The sequence below is a fragment of the Berghia stephanieae genome, chromosome 5 (genome assembly GCF_034508935.2).
Source record: "Berghia stephanieae isolate SIO BIC M18660-M18661 chromosome 5, UCSD_Bste_1.3, whole genome shotgun sequence".
In the NCBI taxonomy this organism is placed as follows: Eukaryota; Metazoa; Mollusca; class Gastropoda; order Nudibranchia; family Aeolidiidae; genus Berghia; species Berghia stephanieae.
In genome coordinates, this window is record NC_088364.1 from 22,333,088 (window position 1) to 22,355,457 (window position 22,370).

Here is a 22,370-nt window from a genome sequence, read left to right on the forward strand (position 1 = left end):
TACATACTAAGAGTCCAAATTATATGCCCTACAGAAAAGCTCAGTTTTTAACCGTTTTCTAAAGATAAGTGGATTTTCACTATTTTTAGTTTCAATATTGATGGAGTTCCACAGTCGGGGGGCATGGTGGTCAAAGGATTTCTCATGAAAAACTAACGATTTTGGGGGTTCCCTTAGGATATTTAAATTAGCAATGACAATGATCTATGGTGAAGGCATGACCCCTCTTCTCTAATGGGTTATTGTTTGAAATGTATGTGACTACTAAAGATGTGTGTGTTTGTGTGTGTGTGTGTGTGTGTGTGTGTCGAACCTAGCAAGTAGCAAATCCGATTTTTGTTTTCTTTTGTCCATCTCTTGTCACCACTCCTTTCTATCGCAGTGTTGTCATTAAAAATAATACAATAATATTAAAATTTCGTTTGGTGTTTTTACTAATCAAATAATATGAGTTTCATTAGTTTCTTCCTTCCAAAAAACCCAGTTATAACGTCTGAATTTTAAAAAAGTCCAATAGAATATTTGGGGACCCCGATAGCTCAGTTGATAGAGCACTCTCTTTATACGCAAAGGGCCAGAGATCGATCCCGGTGCAGTCGAGTTTTTTCTGAATCCCTGTCTACTCAGCAATGAATGGGTAGCTGAGTTTGTTAGATCTGGCGAAAAGTCACCATCGACCCCTCTTATTACCTCATCCACCCCCTCTTATTATAACTTCACGTCTCTCTCTTACTCTTCAATGCTAGCTGCCCTCTAATGTGTGTGTGTGGGGGGGGGGGGAGGGGGGTAGGAGTTGCGTGTGTGTATCAACGCCACGAACAACTCGATCAACGCCTTGGGCGATGCCATTATCTCCGTTAATGGGGATAAATTTCAAATTTTATTAAATTATCGAAGTAACAATGAAGTACGGTGAGCAAATAAAGAAGGCATCACCCCTCTTCTCTAATTAGGTTACAATTTGAAATGAGTGTGACTACTCCGTGTGTTTTACTCCTGTAGACCACGGTTTTCATCGTGTAGCGGTCTTTAACGGTTCAAGAATGAACGATCCCACGGTCTCAAAGGTCAAACCGGTTCGAATTTCCAACAGTCTCTCAGGAATGTTCAATGTCGAAAAGGACCGGTCCTTGCGGTCTTCATTTCCCAAGGACCGTAGGATCGTGGTCCTTAAGCTTGCCAAGGACCGCCCCGCACTATAGAGCAGTAAAGTTAGGTGCCCCAAACGTAAACAATAACAAGTTGCTAGTGATTTCCGTTAGGGACCGGAATAATTTACGCACAATATAGGTCTCCCAATTTTGTAGTTTGCGTTGTAGGCAATACACTTTCAGTATTGAAAATATGTTTACATAAAATCTAACAGTTGCAGAAATAATAATATAAGGCTAAATTATTATGAAAATCAGGCTCCGAATAATTCTCGTTTTGTTCACACCAGCGCAATAATTTGCTCTGGTCTAAAAACTTGACTGTAACTTTTGATAAATTTTAGAAAATATTACCTTTTGTTCCATAAAATATCCATATCTAGACATTATTTGATGCATGATCGAGTATTTATGAATATGTGTTTCTTTTACCACCTAACAGCCAAATTTTAAAGGTTATTTTTTTCTATTATTTACATTGGAACGTGAGCTGTCAAGACAGGAACATGTGGTTTGCCACGTGCTTCTCGACCTTTGTTTACGTTTGGGGCACCTAACTTTACTGCTCTATAGAACAGTAAAGTTGGTGCAATAAAATAAACAACATCACGTGACCGGACATTTGACATCAAACGTGACCCAGATTTTTTTTATAAATGACCCGAACTATGCTGCAATTGACCTTTAGTAATGTCATGCGCATCCAACCAACTTTTTGTTTACATGTTGCTAAGGCAGCAAACTGAAGTTGGCGCGAATAAATTCAAGCTGTTTACTCCGAGTCTGAGATAGCTAGGGAGGCCACGATCATATTTTTTTATCGCAAAATGCCCCTTCTTTTATTTTATAGGAAAACCATAATCATGGTTCCCCCTCCTCCCGTAAACAAAACCATATCTATGTCCAGGGAAACGAAGATGGTTGCTTGTTTTTGGTTAAGGCGGACCATACTTTTTTTTTTTTTTTTTTTACAGCGCATCAAATGATCAAAGTCAAAGCATACGGTCAATGTAATGAAGAGAGTAAATTCGAATCTATCTCCTATCTCTTCGCTCAGAGGACCCTTTTGACAGAAGACAACTACTACTTCTACACTATAACTATAACTGCACTACCACTACTGTATTATAACCACTGATACTGATACCACAAAACTATAGACTTTTATACTATCTAGAACTAATGGACCGTATGGCTTAGCGGTACGGTTTTCGTCTTGTCACAAAAGTCGAGCAATGCCAATGCTAAGTGTGATCAGTAATAGGATGGGTGACTAATCGTAAAAAATTATACACACATTACCCCACTCGATTGAATGAGTATCTGGCTACAGAAATGGCGGTTAGTGTAGTGACAGTTTAAACAAGGGTCGCCTAACAGGCTGTATGACAAAGAAATATGGTTCCATACGGCTTGTTGAAGTGGGGGGATAAATATGAAACATTGTGAAGCGCATTGCTCACAGCTATCTGTAGAAATGCGCTGTATAAATATTCATATTTATGTACTTGGTCCAACTGTTACTATTACTATTTCTACTACAAGACCTCTACTACTACTACTACTACTACTACTACTACTACTATACTATACTAATAATAATAATAATAATAATAATAATAATAATAATAATAATAATAATAATAATAATAATAATAATAATAATAATAATAATAATAATAATAATAATAATAATAATATAATAATAACAATAACGATTAATATTGTTGTTGTCAGTATCACCGTTTATTATCAAGGATTTAAAAAAGTGTTAAAGATACTTGCAAAATGTTGGTGTTGTGTGTGTTGTAGTAATCCAGCGACGCAACTCTGTACTGTCTACAACTACAAGAGACGCACAAAACCGTGGCACTAAACATCCCTGGCATGCATTTAGTCAAACAACATGAAAGCAACATTCACGGTAGCGTTAACTACGTCAAAGTCAAAGACAAAACAATAGTGACATACAACCAGGACATGACAGTAAGTGAGGTGGAAATTCTCAGAATTGAAAGCAGACACTTCAATGTGATATTACTGTCAACAAACCTCCACCAGCGCCATTCAAGTGCCCAGTTACATCCACCACTAGTGAGAAACCAATGATTGTGATAGGTGACTTTAACTGCCACAGCACCAAATGGGGATACAATGAGAACAACAAAGATGGAGATACTGTTGAGGAATGGGCTGACCAATATAATCTGACACTCTTCTATGACGCATGAAGCATCCTTTCCAAGCGCTTGCTGGAGAACAGGCTACAACCCAGACCTTGCATTTGTGTCTTCCAGATATGTCAAAAACTGTCGGCAACCCCATTCCAAAATCAGTATACAGACCTATCGCCATTGAGGTAGGATCAGTCATCTCTACGAGAACAAACAAATTATATGAACTGTGGTCGTGGACCTGGCAGCTGCCTATGACACAGTAAATCATAGGAAACTGCTCCTAAAGGTTGCAAGGGTAACTCGTAACACAAAAATAGTTGCAATAATAAAATTCCTTATGTCAAACCGTCACTTTTTTGTGGAAATGGATGGGAAGAAAATCAGATCACAAAAGAACGGACTCCCTCAAGGATCGGTACTTGCACATATCCTTTTCAACGTTTATACCAACGACCAACCTCATTTTGAGAACATCAGGGGGTTTCTATATGATCTGTGTCTTGTGTCCCAGGCCTCTGATTTCAAGACCATTGAGGAGAGACTAACGGATGTCATGGAGCCACTCTCTGAGGCCACATTTAAAGAACTCACTTGCCAACTCAGGAAAAACTCGTGTGTGTTTTCCATTTAAAGAACCGCCAAGCCTAAAGAAAACAGGAAACTGAACATCTGGAATGGGAACATATTGGATAAAAACACATTTCCCATGTACTTCGGTGTTACCGTAGACCGCACAATGTCCTTTTCTCAGAACACAAAGAAAACAAAAGCAAAGGTGGCCACAAGAAACAACTTCCTAAGAAAAGAGGCAAAAACTTACACGCCATGGGAGCAGATCCGAAAACAGTCAGGACAACCATAGTAGCCCTCTGCTATTCATCAGCCGAATAGGTCTCACCAGTCTGAGTAAGATCCTGCCACGTCAAAATAATACCTGCCGGATCATTAGAGTAACTTGAAACCGACTGCAGTTCCAGTCCTCCATCGGCTGGCTGGCATTGCACCTCCCTACATTCAAAGAGCCACTGATTCCAAAGCCCAGAAATATAAATAGAAAATGGACCCAAGGCACAGCCCAATGACAAGTAGACTGAAGTCGAGAAAGAGCTTCACGATGGAAGAAAGCATCAACCCTGACCATGCAGCTGTATACAGGCGTTCCACGTGGAGAGAGTGGAACAATCATGCAAATGAAGCTGTTGGAGATCTGAGAGAAGAACTGTCCTACGGAACTGAGCTCCCCAGGAATGAATTGGTAACACTGAACAGAGCACAGGCAAAACTTGTGAGAACAACTGGAAGCATGAAAAAGTGGGGGCTGGCTGAGAGTAGCTTGTGTACATGTGGGTGCCAAGAGCAGACATCCTTAGAGAATGCCAGGATGCGCTCAGCTGCACTGACCATGACCCAAGAGTCTGCTCCCCAGATGCTGTGGAGTGGGTTCGGTGTTGGTGCGAAACTGTGACGATGATGACTTGCAAAATGAATAAGTCTTACACCTGCCAATATATAAGTAAGATGACAGGATGCTGATCTTTTTAACATCAAAGTACTTTTGTAACCCGGCAGTGCTAACTTTTATGTGTAACCCAGAATGAAAAGCTATTACAAAAGACGATTGCAAGATATTTAGATAAATTGCTAGTTTATCATTGTGGTAGACGTAGATATATGTATTAAAGTTACATATCCAATAACCTGTAGGTTAACAGAGAAGGAAGGGCGCACAAGTTCATTGTAATTTGAAGTTGAGGAGTTGGAACAAAGTTGATTAGCATTGAGTCAGAATTCAATCAAGTCTTAGACTTAGATTGAAAGAAAAAAGCCCAAAGAATCTTTTTTAAAACAAGAAACAAACAAAAAAAAAACCCCTACAGCGTTCACCAGAATGAATAAAAACAGGACAGTCTTTAAACTGTATCATTGGAAATCACATCTTGCATATACAAGACCTCTAGTGCTATTGTGAGGATTGGTTCTCAGTCTCACCCGTCCTGCTGTATCTGAGTGCCATAACACAACTTGTGAAATCCAAATAAATTAAAAACAGATTATAAATTTATATCATATTTATTGTCATTTCATTCATATTCATGTTATTCACACTGAAATCATTAAAAAAAAATATAGATATGATGTTTCTCCATTAAAGGTATGCTTGTATTCTCATCCTGTGAAAGAGAAAGAAAAGAAAAAAAAAGAAAAAAATTGATAATTATTACTGAAACTGTGTAGTTCCATTTTTAAAAATCTGTGATGTAAGAGCCTCAGCAAAAGCTTTGGTTAAGAAAAGTTCTGATTCAAGAAATGCACTTCTTAGGCAGAACATGCGATTGACCTGTGTAGACTTTAGTATTATGGTCTTGCATATAATTATCAAGTGCAGAAAGTTTGCCATTAAAATGATTATTTAATAGAATTTAATATAATTTGATTCGAGAAATGGAACACAAAGGAAGAATTTGCGATTAACCTGTCCAGTCATAAGCATCATGTTCTTGTTTATAAAGTGCAGAAACTTTGCAAATAAATAGAATAAATAGAAAAGAATTTTATTCGAGAAATGGAATACAACGGCAGAATTTGCGACTAACCAGTTAAGACAAAAGCGCCATGGTCTTATTTACAAAATACAGAAACTTTGTGAATATTTCGAGAAATGTAGCACAAAAGCATCACTGTCTTGCATATGAAGTGCTGAAAGTTTGTGATTAAGCCACTGCATTATTTAATATGATGTTGCTGATAAATGAAACAATGCAATACAGTAGAACATGAAAGTAACGTACTCGGAAATAGCGAGTAAAATCTAAATCCCCGTTTTTTTCTCTTAATTAAGTCAATAAAATTAGCATGCAAATAGCGAGTATGAAAAAGAGGTCAACTCGGAAATAACGAGCATTTCCTGCCCCAGCCTAGGACTTCGAACGAAATAAAGCAAAACACCAGACAAGGGCGATTTAAATATTTTTAGCCTAGCTTCTTTTCTTTTCTTATTTTTCGTTACGAGTAATAAGTGGGCGAAACAAATTTGGGTGGGGGTTGGGTGTGTGTGTTTGTGTGCGTGTGGGGGTCAATTATTCACCCAGCCCAATGTGGTGCCACGCGACGCGCGAGGTAAGCACTGGCAGTCAACATGTCAACATGCCTCACTTCGCAGCATCGGTCAGCGAGTCGCATTCGTTAACAAACGACACGATCAGCGAGAGAGGGGAGCGTGGAACCATCATTTCAGTGGGTCAGTGATTGAGTGATGCGCTTGCTTACCTCATCAAACATGCTAGTCTAGGACTTCATAATAATAGATGTCACTGTGCCAAGTGCATACAAACACTCGCACACACACATACACGAAATCTTGATGGAAATGGAAGGGGTGGATCAACTTCAACCTGTGGCCATCATTACGTAGTTAACGAAGGCCGTGTTCAACCCCGCCCTCACCCCACTTTATCCACACACAGTCATTTGCACGCACGCACAAACACACGCACAAACACACACACACACACACACACATATTGTCTTTCCATATTTTTGTACGGCCGAGTGACCTTTCCTGGCAACTCGGGAATAGCGAGAACTCGGAAATAGAGTGGACCCGTCGAACTCGCTATTTCCGAGTTCTACTGTACAATTTTTAAAAATATGTTCTGCAACATCACATCTATCAAATTCTACTACCATTACAAATCAGCTACATAGATGGTTTCATCAGTACTCTTATCTTGCTGATAAATTAAATTATAAATATAGAAAAGGATATAATAAACTTTAAAAAATAATTATAAAGTTAAATGGTAGACAAGATATTTCTTTTTAAATTTCTTATTCATAACCAAGGAAGCAGGTTTCTTTTGCTATATTCTTCTTGACTTCCCTATGTAAATGTTTCTTTCAAGTGTATAACAAGCTCACAGGGCATTTTTATAAAGAAACAGGAGCCAATACCATTAAAATGGAGAGATCACTGCCAAAAATTACATAGGGATAGATATGCATTGATTCCAACGTGTATTAGACACTGTCATTAGAAAAAAGTTTTAAAAAATCTTTACAAACTACAGTAAGCTGCTTTTAAAATTAAGAAACGCTCGAAAGCAAAATATGGTCCTGTTCTCTTAATCACCGCTCTCTAGTCTCTAGATTAGGTCAATAAAGCTGAGAGGTTTTATGAAGAATATAGAATATAGAAGAAAAACATTAATTCCAATAAAATAAAAACAAAGAAGGGTCCATAATGATATATGAGGAATTCTATAAGATACAGTAACATGAAAGCCATTTTGATAATCTTGAAGGATAAGACTCAATGATGATGATGATGATGATAATAATAATAATAATTATGATACTTCTTCCTGAATATAAATTGATTAATTCCCATGGTATAGGCAGGCCAATGCTTCCAGAACAATTAAAGGAATGCAGAGACTCATTCTTGTTGTAATGTTATTTAGATCTGAAAAAAAAATGATAAGCATGGCATTCTAAACCATTTTCCCATGGTCCCATAAAAAGCAATATCATCTCACACAAAATCATAAAGTAAAATTCATATGGACCAAACAATGAATAAAAGTTATAATTACCTTATTTTATCAATTATTATCATTGGATTTATTTAACTTTATATGTATTAATTAAATGACAATTCGAAATTAAGATACCAATGTTTGAATGAATAATTGGATCTAACTCTACAAGTAAAATGTAAATGTGCAACTTATTTAGATTTCAGCAAGCACTTGTTACAGTCTGTCGCTTCATGTTACAGGAAAAACTCCAGTTCCATGAGCCTTATGACTCTAAAGGACCAATTATTTCAAAGTAAAATGAAATACCATTTATTTTTTAAGAAAGTTATCAAGCACTATTTAAGGTCTGTTGCTTCATGTTACAGAAACAGGAAAAACTCCAGTTCCATGAGCCTTATTACTCTAAAGAACCACTTATTTCAATGTAAGAAGAAATATCATTCAATGTTGAATATATAGACATGACCTATTTCTTAATGGTTTGCTTATATTCAATAAAAACATTAGAAAACATAATGGACCTGGAACTCAGATACCACAAGGTTGTTAAAACCGTTGGGTCAGGTCTAATTTTATCAGAGGTTTATGATCATGAAGGCAAGATTACATAACCAATGTCGATTAGCTTTTTAAAAAATGGGCTTTTATTTACCTTCCGGTGAACTCATTTGATCAATATTTCCTGTATTTAACTTTCTGATCACATAAGAAAAGTCTAATAAACATTGAACATATTTTAATGCCTCTAGATTTCACTTTAAAGTCAAATAAAATATCTGATCACAAATAAAATTTTTGATAATTCGATCAACAGAGAGAGCTTTTCAAAATTGTTCGCTTATTATTCCTGAGGCAAAATTTAGATAAGACATCATTTCACATATCATGGTGTTTCCTATGAATTACAAAATCCTAAAAAGCTTCTTCTTCATAAAAAAACGTATGAAATAAAATTAGGTAATCTAAAGTAATCAGAGAGGTTTAGTTTTCATTTCAATCCAAGGTAAATCCGTAAAGAGTTGTAGGACCCAGGCCCCTCCTGATCATTACCCACAAAATTGATTGAACTAACAGGGATGTGTATAAAACTGTAACAAAACTCCCAACGACCCCCCCCCCCCCCCCCCCCCCCCCAACACTCATACAAAAACTTAAGCACAGTTTTTTCATTTTCACTTCTCTTGAGCCAAGGGAAACTCGTTGCTCATTTTAGCTGCACAGATTCGAATTCAATCGCTTTCCTCCTCACCCCCCCCCCCCCCCCCCCTTTTTTTTCTTTTTTTTTTTTTTTTTTGAGCGAGTCTATTCTTTTCTCCTTTTTTGTTTGGCCTTGTTCCGTTTCTGAGCATGAATTTCTTAAAATTGTTTTTTTTTTTTTTTTTAATACAAAAATATTGGGTTTTTTTTCCCTCTATCTGTCTGGGAATAACCAATTTTCGTTATTGGCAGACCCTGTCTGGGAATAATCATAGCGATGACAAAAATATCAGACCGCACTCCCTGCATTTTACAATAAAATATGTTTTCTTTCACACAGCTACCGACCAAATAAGGCGAATAGGCTTGGAAGATCCAAAACGTCATACATGCAGTTTGACACCTGCCAAATATCAAAGATGCGATAAGGGTTGAGTGGGACATTTTCTTTTCCCAGACATTCTCATTTTTTCACCACCCCTTCCTCCCTCTCTGCCATTCCTTCTCCCATCGATTCTCAGCAAAAACAATAACAAAAAGTCTTATGTGGCCAAAACGGCTACCAACTTAAATCCCTCAAACAACATAAGATATTGAAAATCGGTGGCAGAGACCCTTTGCCTTTGTCTTGTTCCTTTTCCAGTTCCAGTCATGAACAGATAATGAGAGAATGAAGACCTAAAGATTGTTTCGAAATCTATTATCAGGTTAGGAAAGAGCGAGAGTCAATAAAACATGACAAGCGATGAAAGCTTCGCACCACGAAAGATGAGGATTTAAAAAAATACAACTTTTGTTGAGATTCCACCTGCTGAGGAGGGGGGTGTCTGCTTTGCTTTTTTTTTTTTTTTTTGTTCCTTTCTGTTTTCTTCTTCGGTCAAGTTATGACTGACACACGTTCTAGACTGTAAACGTTACCCATAAAATATCATAAATTACGAAAAGTGTTTTCTCTCACACAGTATTCGAATCACTCACTGAATGAGCATGAAGCAGACATACGTGAAGGAAACGTAAACTCTGTAAGTGAGAATCGGCGAGTGAAGCTGTACTGTAATGACTGACACTGACAGTGACACAAATTGCGAAGTGAAATGAAAACAAATAAACAACGCATTCTAAAATTATGCCGGTGAGACAAAGTTAAATACCCGAACGCTATTATGGATTAACATTGAACTAAATCGTTTCCTGCTCTCAAAACCAATCGATACAAATTACAAACTCAAACACTGAAATTGGAATCTTACCTTCGCATGAGTTGGACTGCCATTCTTTGCTGGTGATTAGGAACTTTAGCAGCCGGACAACGTTGCGCACAAAACAGGTCTCCCGTTTTTGTCGTTCAAATTGTAGGTAATACACATTCAGTTAAAAACAAACACGTACAAATAAAATTGTTATTTAGTTAAATTCTTTGTATATGGCTAAATTATTCCGAAAACCAGATTTCAAATAGTTCTTGTTTTGTTCACAAAAGCGCATTGATTTTGGAGAATAATCTTGACCGTGGTCTAAAAATAGACCGACAGTAATTTTTGATAAATTTTACCATTTGTTTAATAAAAAATCAATATTTAGATATTATTTGACGCGTGATCGAGTATTTATGAATATGTGTTTCTTTTGCCACCTAACAGACATTTTTTAATGGTTATTTTTTTCTATAATTTACATTGGAAGGTGAGCTGTCAAAGCCAGGAACATGTGTTTTGCCACGTGCTTCTAAAATGGTCACGTGATATTGTTTATTTTATTGCACCAACTTTACTGTTCTATTCTGTATCATTCTATTTCACCCAGTTTCAACCCGTAGACATTTCAAATCCAGCCCGTTGACAGGGCAAAAGTGGATACCAAATATTTAATAGTATAGAGCAGTAAAGTTAGGTGCCCCAAACGTAAACAATAACAAGTTGCTAGTGATTTCCGTTAGGGACCGGAATAATTTACGCACAATATAGGTCTCCCAATTTTGTAGTTTGAGTTGTAGGCAATACACTTTCAGTATTGAAAATATGTTTACATAAAATCTAACAGTTGCAGAAATAATAATATAAGGCTAAATTATTATGAAAATCAGGCTCCGAATAATTCTCGTTTTGTTCACACCAACGCAATAATTTGCTCTGGTCTAAAAATAGGTAGACTGTAACTTTTGATAAATTTTAGAAAATTTTACCTTTTGCTCCATAAAATATCCATATCTAGACATTATTTGATGCATGATCGAGTATTTATGAATATGTGTTTCTTTTGCCACCTAACAGCCAAATTTTAAAGGTTATTTTTTTCTATTATTTACATTGGAACGTGAGCTGTCAAGACAGGAACATGTGGTTTGCCACGTGCTTCTCGACCTTTGTTTACGTTTGGGGCACCTAACTTTACTGCTCTATATGTTGACATGGTCTATGGAGATACGTTTAAATGCAAAGTTGTGCTTTCGGCTTTGGAATTAATTTGCGTGTTGTAAAGCCGCCAAATTCCATCCCGTCTATACAATTACCTCGTTTACTGCCAATTTGATAACGCATTGAATTCTCCATGAATTAAATCTATCATTATGTCATATAGCTAGTCTAGTCAAGACAGTACAACTTCTAACAAAATTTTCTGAAGTTAGAGGACAGGTATCGACATCGTTCAAAAATTTTGGCTAAATTCAAGCCATTATTGATGGCACTCACTGAATTATCAAGATTATAACATTTTTTTTTTTTTATAAAACTGCTTCTTAAGATAGACAGAACTTTGATGGGTTTTTTGCGCTGCTTATACTATTATGCTGGGTACAGCTGGGTCGACCATCCCCAACCCAGAGGGTCCACAGGTGGCGGATCGTGGAACGGCCTACAGATCTTGATCTATAAGTTAGCTGTAAAGCCGCGGACCAACTGGCGATAGTCGTGGAGAGTGAGGTTGGGTAGTCTGGCAGCATAGATACACATACAAAATGCCTCATATACTCTATGAAGGGACTATCAAGGCGAATGGGAGGCGCCTTAAAACCTGCCAAATGCTCCCACTGCCTTGTGGGTTATGACCAGGAGGTCAAAAGGCTATGGAGTAAATCAGATAAAAATCCGTCAGAAGGCAACGGGAAACCACTGACGTATCATCCCAAGATCGTCATGATGTCCGTCCAAGCGAATCTAGTCAACGACGTCAATGGATGTTTTTCGAGCAACTCGATTACAGCCTCGTCCGGTAGAGATAGTCATGCAGGTGAACAGGTGACTCTCGACCGTCATCCAGCTACTGTGCACCACCAAACATTACGAACAGCAACATGGAATGTAAGAAGTCAGAAAGGAAAATTAGCAAATGTAGTTATGGAAATGAAGAGATTGAATATCAATGTTTTAGGACTATCAGAAGTTAGATGGAAAGGAGCAGGAGAACTTAATTATGATGACTGTAAAATTATATACTCAGGAGGAGGAGAACACCAAAGGGGAGTTGGAATTATACTGGATAATAAAACGGCGCGAGCAGTCAAAGGATTCTGGCCCATATCAGACAGAGTAATGGCAATCAAACTACAAGCAAAACCTTTTGATTTTGATATTTTACAAATATACGCCCCAACCACCAGTCACGATGATGAAGAAGTGGAAAATTTCTATGAACAAATAGATAAAGCAATGCATCAGTTTAAGTCTTCAGACATAAAACTCATCATGGGCGATTTTAATGCCAAGGTGGGCCGAGAAAGAATAGAAGATATTGTGGGCCCACATGGTCTGGGAGACAAAAATGACAGAGGTGACCGTCTTATTCAATGGTGCCGTCAACATGATCTGACAATCACAAATACTTGGTCAACAAACCACAATAGAAGGAAGTGGACATGGAAAAGTCCTGGAGATGGAGTGAGAAATCAAATAGATTACATACTCATCAGCAAACGTTTCCGAAACTCAGTTTTGTATGCCAAATCTATGCCGGGGGCTGACTGTAACAGCGATCATATACCTGTGCTATGCCCCATACGAGTTAAATTGAAAATCTGCAAAAAAGCAAAGGCTAAACCTAAATACCAACTAGACATTCTCCGGGAAGAACAGAAGATACAAGAAAAATTTGAACTATCAGTAAGAAACAAGTTTGAAGTACTTGGAGAACTAACAGATATAGAAGAGAAATATGAGCAGTTTAAAGACAGTGTTGCTGCATCATTAGAAGAAAATGTTCCAACCACACTTAAGTTGCAGAAGAAGAAATGGATTACTCCAGAGATATTAGAACTAATGAATGAGAGAAGAAAGGCCAAAAATCAGGAAGAAAAATACAAGACTCTGAACAGGCAGATAAAAAGAAAATGCAAAGAAGCTAAAGAAGACTGGATAAATGAACATTGTCACCATTTAATGTCCTGCAAAGAGAAAAACGGCAAATTCTTCCATCAGAAAATCAAAGAAGTGACAAACAAAACTAAATCAGGTGCTAAAAGTGGATGTATCAAAGACAAGCGTGGAAACACCATCATGGACAAAGACTGCATTTTAAACAGATGGTCAGAATATATTGAAGAACTTTTTCTTGATAATCGAGGAGAAATGCCTATGATAAAAGAACTGGAAGGGCCTTCTATAATGAAAGATTAAGTTAGGAACGTCATGAAAAGCATGAAAAATGGAAAAGCTGCAGGACCTGATGCCATAACAATTGAAGCCTTGACTGGCCTGGGTGAATGGGGATTGAATTCATCACAAACCTTTTAAATCAAGTGTATGACACAGAAAAAATGCCAACTGATATGAAACGATCCATTTTTATAGCATTACCAAAAAAAGCCAGGGGCAGTTGATTGTGAACAACACAGAACTATCAGCCTAATGAGCCACCTCACAAAAATTCTTTTGAAGATAATTTTACTAAGAATAAGAAATAAACTACGACCTGAAATTGGGGAGATGCAATTTGGTTTTGTTGAGGACAAGGGTACCAGAAATGGAATATTCACATTATCAATGCTGATGGAAAGATGTATTGAAGTAAATAAAGATCTGTATATGTGTTTCATCGACTATTCAAAAGCCTTTGATAAAGTACAACACTAAAAACTATTCAAAATTCTATCATCCTTGGACATTCATGGTGAAGATTTAAGAATATTACGGAATTTGTACTGGGAACAAGAAGCAGCAGTGCGTGTTGACAACGAGCTAAGCAGTTTTACACCTATTAGAAGAGGAGTTAGGCAGGGGTGTGTTTTGTCTCCAGATTTATTCAACCTCTATAGCGAAATGATATTAAGAGATATCGAACATAAGAAGGGGGTGTGTATTGGAGGAAAGAATGTAACAAATCTGAGGTATGCAGATGATACGGTTCTACTGGCAGAATCTGAACATGAACTACAAGAATTACTGGATGTTGTAGTCAGGAGTAGTGAAAATATGGGACTGGAACTGAATATATCTAAAACAGAATGTATGACGCTATCTAAAAATAATAACCCACCAGCCTGTGTAATAACAAGCAGAGGACAAACAATACAACAAGTTGAATGTTTCAAATATTTAGGCTTCAATGTAACATCCAATGGAAAATCAGATTGTGAAATAAAGAAAAGAATAGGTATGGCGAAGAATGCATTCAACCAGCTGCATACAATTATGAAAAACAGGAATATTAGCATGAAAGCAAAAATCAAGGTCCTGGATTGCTATGTACTGTCTGTGCTGCTATATGGTTGTGAGAGCTGGACCATAAACAAGACCATGGTTAAAAGACTGGAGGCGGCGGAAATGTGGTTTTACAGAAGAATGATGAGGGTGTCATGGGTGGAAAGGAAAAGAAATGAAGAAATTTTAGAAATGGCAAACAGAAAAAGATCACTGATAACAAAAATCATCAAACGCCAAATGGAATTTTTAGGACACATTATCCGCCACCCTGGTTTGGAAGTGGAAGTACTCGCCTTGACTGGAAAGATGAATGGAAAAAGAATAAGAGGAAGACAAAGAATAACTTATTTGAAAGGGATAAGAACTTGGACAGATGAAGCTGAGAAAGGTGGCGCTGCTTTAATAGAATTGGCAAGAGATAGATCAGCTTGGCGGAAGATGACCTCCGACGTCTGCTTCAGATATGGAACTACATGATGATGATGATGATACTATTATGACTAATATAATATTTTTGACAAATTTAATACTAGTCATTTAAAACAAATAGTTACTGAGTGCTTACCCACTATTATACAAAAACACCCCCCCCCCCCCCCCCCCAAAAAAAAAAAAAAAAAAAAAAAAAAACAACAACAACCCAAAACAAAGAAAACCTGACGAATCTTCCTCTGTGCCCAGCCAAACCAAACTCTCGAGATTGATATAACTTAATTATAAAAATGGCTGTCTAAAAGCAATAATAACGGGTTGACTAACGTCAAATTAATTCCTTCTATTGATGCAATTAAAATACTCACAAAGTCCGCCAGCCAGAAATATCACTCCAACCCAAAAATCTACATGGAACCTTGAACGTTATAGTCTGATATATTTTAATGAGAACTAATCATAAAAATGGGTGTCTAAAAACAATAACAATGAGATGAGTGACGTCAATTTGGTTCCTTCTATAAATATCCAAGAACTTCACTCACTCCATCCGCTCTCTCCTTCTTCTATACATATGAATCTATTCTCTCATCACTTTTTTGTGCGGCTATGCATGTGGTCTTGTGAAATGACACTCGCCTTTGGATCGGACGGTACTGGATTCGAGTCCCGCTCTGAGTGGCACATAATTGAGTCCTTGGAAAAGGCTCTTTACTCGCATTCTCTCACCTTGTTCACTGTTAAAATGAGTACCTCGCTGTTTACAGCGTCGTCTGTGTCGGGAAACAATTGCAATATCGCTTAACAGTCATGTCTCGTCTAACATGTTTTTATGTTGGTGAAGGACCCTTATAAAGTGATTTGAGCACCTTTATTGAATATAGCGGTATATATATATATATATATATATATATATATATATATATATATATATATATATATATATATATATATATATAGCGCAAGTAATTTTTCTCTCTTCTCTCTCTTCTCTCTCTCTCTCTCTCTCTCTCTCTTTCTTCTCTCTCTCTCTCTCTCTCTCTCTCTCTCCCTCCCTCTCTCCTCTCTCTCTTCTCTCTCTCTCTCTCTCTCTCGACATGTTAGATTATTATAGCTATTGCTACATTTGATGCATATCTTAGCGTTATTGATGCTATGAGTTTAGTAAAATGCTCACAACATCTACCAGTCGGAAATTACCGTCACCACAAAACTACGAGTAACCTTGAACGTTAAAAGTCTGATTGATATAATTTAGTGAGAACTAATTACCAAAATGACTGCCTTAATACAATAACAAAGAGTGGAATGATGTCAATTTCGTTCCTTCAACAGTCTAATTGATATGATTTAGTGAGAAGTAATCACTATTGTGCGCAAGACGAAAGATAGAATAACAGACAATAACTGGGATCGGTTCTGTCGGCCACATAGCCTCACTATTAATTAAAATTTATTTCTAATTTCACCAATTTTTGGAGTAAACACACAGTTCTTAGTATCAAACCTATTGTAAATTTGACGCTGATCACGAATCCGACGTGAAAACAGCGAAAATCCGAAACAAAAATCGTCCACTTTTTTTTATACTGCCAAGCCCCCAATCGCCGATCACCTCAAAAAATATCTCTCCGTGTGTGGGCAAAAATCATCTGCGATTTACGCAGGATCGGGTCACAGCGACCCAGCAGTGCCTGTGCGGCGATCCGTCACGCGATGAGATCTGTGCGTCTACGGGGGGCTGTATATATTGGAATACACAAGCAGCCCGTTAGGTGCTTATAGATAGTATGCGCTTGGCAAAGAAGCTCATAACATTGCCATCCGGAAGTATAACGGATCAACACACAAAACTATGTGTAACCATGAACTTTTATAGTCTGGTTAATACAGTTTAGTGAGAATCACTCACAAACGCGGATGGCAAAATACAATAACAAAGGCTTGAGTGACGTCATCTTCATTCTATCTATACGTATATTGGACAAAAACATTGATGTAAATCCAGAAGGGGGGGGGGGGGGTGATCCTCCGAATTTTTACGCTCGTCTTGGATAGGGCGAGGAGAAATGCCTTTCTCAAAGACATACTCACCGACCCAACTGTTGAGCAAGACAACTTATACTTATAGAGGTTGCACAAGACATGTCACGAAAACCCACTGTCATCCATCGAGCACGGTGTAACGTTGTTTGCCATTCTTGAAAATGTTCACTGGGGATGGTGGCGGTTTTTTTTTTTTTTTTTTTTTTTTGGGGGGGGGGGGGGGGGGGGAGTCCTTTGAATGTAATAATGTGAAATATCATTGAAGCAAAACTTCTCTAATACCAGATTCCATGTAAGTTTTGTATAGTATAACCATTTAAAGGAACCGCAGTGTTCAAACACAAGAGGTGCATTATTAAAATGATATAATTATTAATTTGACCTCTCCACTCTGAGTTCCTTGTCTTGGCAATCTATTAATAGCATTGCTAATCGCCGCATGCTACGAAAAAGAATTCTGCGCTTCGCCTCTCTGAAGAAATACTTGTAAATTTTCCTCATTGTGACAAATTTGCATGTTTAATCCATAGTGCTTTATCCTTTTTTTTTTAAAAATGAATGTAGAAATCACAATAGGAAGCTACGCCTCTGGCTTTCAACTATTAAAATGAAACAATTGTTTATGTTAAGTGTGTACAACGTGTAACAATTTGCTGTGTCATTTTGAATTCAGAGTAGCAATGTTAGTGAGTAGTGCACATGAATCTCGTGAAAAGCAAACCTCTAGTCAAGCCTTGGTGGAGTTCAGTGATCGTAATCACAACAGAATTCACTGCGTATAAGATTGTAGCCTAAGCCCTTCAAAAGATCACTCATCCCAGACCCTTCGTTTTTTATATACCGTAAAGAAGAAAAATCCCAAAGTATGGTAATGCAACCAATTAAAAAAATATCGGCTTAATGTCACTAACAATTCTAGTGCTCGCGCCAATTATCATTAAAATCCACCAGAAGGTTGTGAAGATATCAACGTCAACGCGTGGAACGGACTATAGTAAACATGGAGGATGGACTACAAATTAATCTGTCTGACGTGCTGCGTTTCACCTTTTTGTTATTTCCTGCCCATCAATGTTTTGTTTATTCATCTTAACAACGCCACTATCACATCATCTCATTCATTTGTAGTGTTTCATTCATCCTGTTTGTTGATAAAGGGTAACCCGAAACGTCCATTCTATCTGTTTTCGTAATTAAATTGAAGCTTACATTCAATTTCACATTGTTATTTATTTCTTCGAGCTTCGTACAGCAATATTTACATTACCCTTTTTCTTATGATGAATATCTCTCACCGCCGCTCGTAAATTCCCTGATTAACATGCGTGTATTGTGTTGATGTGTCGCTATAGATAGTATGCAGATGACGTCACTCAGGACTTTGTTATTGTTTTTGCCATCCGCGTTTGTGAGTTGTTCTCACTAAACTGTATTAACCAGACTATAAAAGTTCATGGTTACACAGAGTTTGTGTGTTGGTCCGTTATACTTCCGGATGGCAATGTTGTGAACTCCTTGGCCAAGCGCATTCTATCTATACGATATAAACACTTTGTTTAGAAAAATACGGCAAACTACTTTTATGGAGAAAGGCATCGTCCTTGATTTTGATAGATCGTTCATAAGCTAACTTTTGAATCGTTTGTTATTCCAATGATAAAAAAAAAAAATAGATTAAATAAATTGATAATGTCTAGATCAATTTAAGCCACCATGTCAAATTAAAACGAACTATTTCAGACGGGCCAAAGAGTGTGATCATGAGTTTTGAAACTCATTTTAGGGTTCCCTCACCTTGCTGTTTATATCCCCGGGAATGACAAATTTCGCTGCTTGAAACTTGAAGGGTAAAATATCAATAGAAAATGGATCGGAAGCTTCAATGTAATCAACGAAGACAAATGTGGACGTTTCGGGTTTCCCCTTTATCATTTTTTGTTATTCACCTTAACACCATTCTCAAAACTCTCATTCGTCTTTAGTGCCTCAATCGTCGTGTCTTGTTGATAAAGGGGAAACCCGAAAGTCCACATTATCTATCTTCGTTGGCTTAATTGAAGCTTCCAATTCATTTTCTATTTTTGTTTATATCCTCTCACATTAGAGGACATACACGCTACCGATTCGGGTGAATTCCCTTCCCAATTCAACTCTTCTCAACTGGAGAGAGAGAGAGAGAGAGAGAGAGAGAGAGAGAGAGAGAGAGAGAGAGAGAGAGAGAGAGAGATGTGCAGGGTTGCCAGTTTGGCATTTTAAATGCCAGATTCCAAAAATCTGGCATTTTTGAAAACCGTTTGGCATTAGAAAAATCATTTGGCATTTGGCATTTTCATTTGGCATTTTCTTTTCTTGTATATTATACTTCAAATGACACCTTTTCTTAATAAAAAAATTACCCCAACAGGAAATTTAGTATAATTCAAAAAAAAAAAGAAAAAAAAAGAAAAGAAAACACGCAAGCCACCAGGATATGATAGTAAATTGTCTATCAAAAGTGAGTAGTTTTCTTAGTGGGGGTAGGAGTCAACAGACTTTGGCATTTTTTTGAGTGTTTTGGCATTTTTTGAGTGTTCCCCTGGCATTTTGTTGAAAAATAATCTGGCAACCCTGAGAGAGAGAGAGAGAGGGACAAGACCACAAAGAGCCGAGAGAGTGTTTCCGGGAAAATAGATCATCTAAATTTCCTTTTCCGGTTGCTTGATCAAACTATAATCATGGTATGTAAATAAACACTAAAATATATCCGTTCATCTTCCTTTTATTTAACGATATGGTACAATTTTAAATAGTAATATGCGATCATAAATCCTTAAATTAACTGTGCAACCAGTATTGAGATCTCAAATGCGTAGCATTTCTACCAATTTCAATCTTGGAAGATGACGTATTCTAGTTTCGGTTCTTGTGAAAATGGAGTAGTTTGCTCAACAGTTGTGCAATTTTAGAACATATAATTTTATGTAGTTGATTGTTTTAAATTTGAAATGTCTTATTTCGACCACCAGAACCAAGATTGAAGGGTGATTTGCAATGTTGCAGTTGTGGAGAACGAACTGATATATATTTATTATCATTATTTAAAGTAAAAGTCAAAAAGTTGTGACGATGTGAATGTATGTGATAGTGATTGTCGATAATGAGATGATTCTAATTCTATTCTTTTCATTTTCATTTTCATTCATGTATTTTCACTCATCATATTGGAAAGTCTTGCCCATTGGCTCAGTCAGTTCGTTCACGGTTTCAATTGTTTTTTTCCTATGATTTTTTGACATCAGAACCAGGACCAGGTGACTGGAATCCTGTGTTTACTAAACTAATTTACATCCATTCATTTCTTCTCTCACTTTGAGAATGGGAATGGGTTTGTAATTTGTATTGTTCTTGGGAGACCTTCCATAAGCTACTACATCCCAAGTATTCTTGTTCTAGTGTAGGGGGTTTTGCAGGGGGGAGACTTTTTAAAAAAAGTTTCCCCCCTCCCAAACCCCCTACGAGAACAAGAATACTTGGGATGCAGTAGCTTATGGAAGGTCTCCCAATGTAATGATGTAATATTCATTGTTCATTATTCACACCGGAGGACTGGTTAAGGTTAATGCTACTTCCAATGAGTTTTGAATGGTCACAATTCAGTTATCATAATTAGCAGATTCAATTATCAAGCCGTCCATGGTCCGTGCCTTTTGATGTTGATTTAATAATCCTTTTCCTTTTATAAATATAACCATTCAGTTACTACTTACTTACATCTTTATTATATATTTCAGCCTGGTGGGTTCACTGCAACGATTAGAACGCGAAAGTTCATGACAAACCGACTTCTCTGCAGAAAGCAGATGGTAAGTTAAATGATTAAGATAAGATATGGTCACACAGATTAGTTTTTTGAACTGTCATAAATAATAGAATTCAGATTCCCTTTGGTTGACAGATGTTTGTGCTCAACTCAAATGTCTTACATAGGACAATATTAAATTACCATAACATGTTCAGTAAAGGCGACTTGCCAGAAAAATTGAACAGTTTTGGTATCAGTGGTCACAAAAATTGATCTTTGTATTAAAATAAAAAAAGTTGTGAGACGTATCCGGTGTCAAATTAAATGTTATTCCACGTCCCATCTATCTGATTGGGTCAAATTAAGGTTGCTGAATTTGAACATTTTAACAAGATTCCCTAACAATGATGGATCCTTTGTTCCCAATTTGAACTGGCACTATAATTATAATGACCTAAAAGTGTTTCCATAAAACTGAAACCTGGCTAGGCACTTTGATAACTCCAGTCCGGTGACTGCTGATAGGCTCACTCGAATGTGACTCATTTTAAAAAAAACCTTTAATTTTGGCCCTTACTGTTTTCGTCACCATGGCGTTATTTGTGAACCTATGTGGCAAATTTTGGTACCATTTTAAAGGGCACAAAAGCTTTTTAATGTATTTCATTCTTAATTCCTGATCATATTTCTCAGACAGCTAATGAGGCAAAGAAAAAAAAATGAATTATAAAATCTTAAAATTATTGATGTATTTTAATTGTTCTGGGTACATCAATAGATAATGGATTGAAGAATATCTTTGCAAAATTTAATAAAAATTGATACACTCGCTCACTATTTTATTTACTCGCCATCAACTCACTTTTTAGATCTAAATCCTCTTCTTTTTTTTTCCATTTTCATTTAACCCAGATTTTTTCCATACTTACCATATATGAAAATGATTTATATAAATCTTATTTTTTGACCTTTGAAATGATACCCAACATTTGCCATTTATTTTTTAAATGAGACAAAATTACTGAAAACAATAAGTTGGTCATGTTCACTGCAAAACCCAAACTTTCCAGGACACCACGAGATGCTGGTTTTTAGGCAGCAGTGAGATCACACTAGGCACTTTGATAACATTTTCAAACTCAATATCTTAATTTGACCTAGTCAGGTGGATGGCACTTGAAAAATCATAAAAATTGATACCTTATTTGTTTCTCTACGACTAACGGTTTCAGGGTTATTTATATTTTTCTTTTGAAATGTTTAGTCAATTTTACAGAGAGAATCTGTGATCTCACTGCTGCCTCAAAACCAACGTTTCGCAGCGATCGGGGAAAGTTTGAGTTTTGCAGTCAATATGGCCCACTTATTGTTTTCAGTAATTTTGTTTCAATTAAAAAATAAATGGTAAGTGT

The 22,370-nt window shown here is 36.9% G+C and overlaps 1 protein-coding gene across 4 annotated transcripts in view; it reads left to right on the forward strand.

Moving 5' to 3' along the window:
* Positions 1–22,370, forward strand: part of LOC144972602 (small ribosomal subunit protein eS24-like) — a 60,531-nt gene that overhangs the window by 29,067 nt on the left and 9,094 nt on the right. For 2 of the 4 annotated variants that reach the window (XM_078914024.1, XM_078914028.1), the window contains exons 1-2: positions 19,808–19,894; positions 20,948–21,019. In XM_078914024.1, coding sequence (XP_078770150.1) covers positions 19,892–19,894; positions 20,948–21,019 — 75 coding nt within the window. In that variant the 5' untranslated portion in view covers positions 19,808–19,891. The other 2 variants (XM_078914027.1, XM_078914026.1) reach the window with 2 other exon arrangements.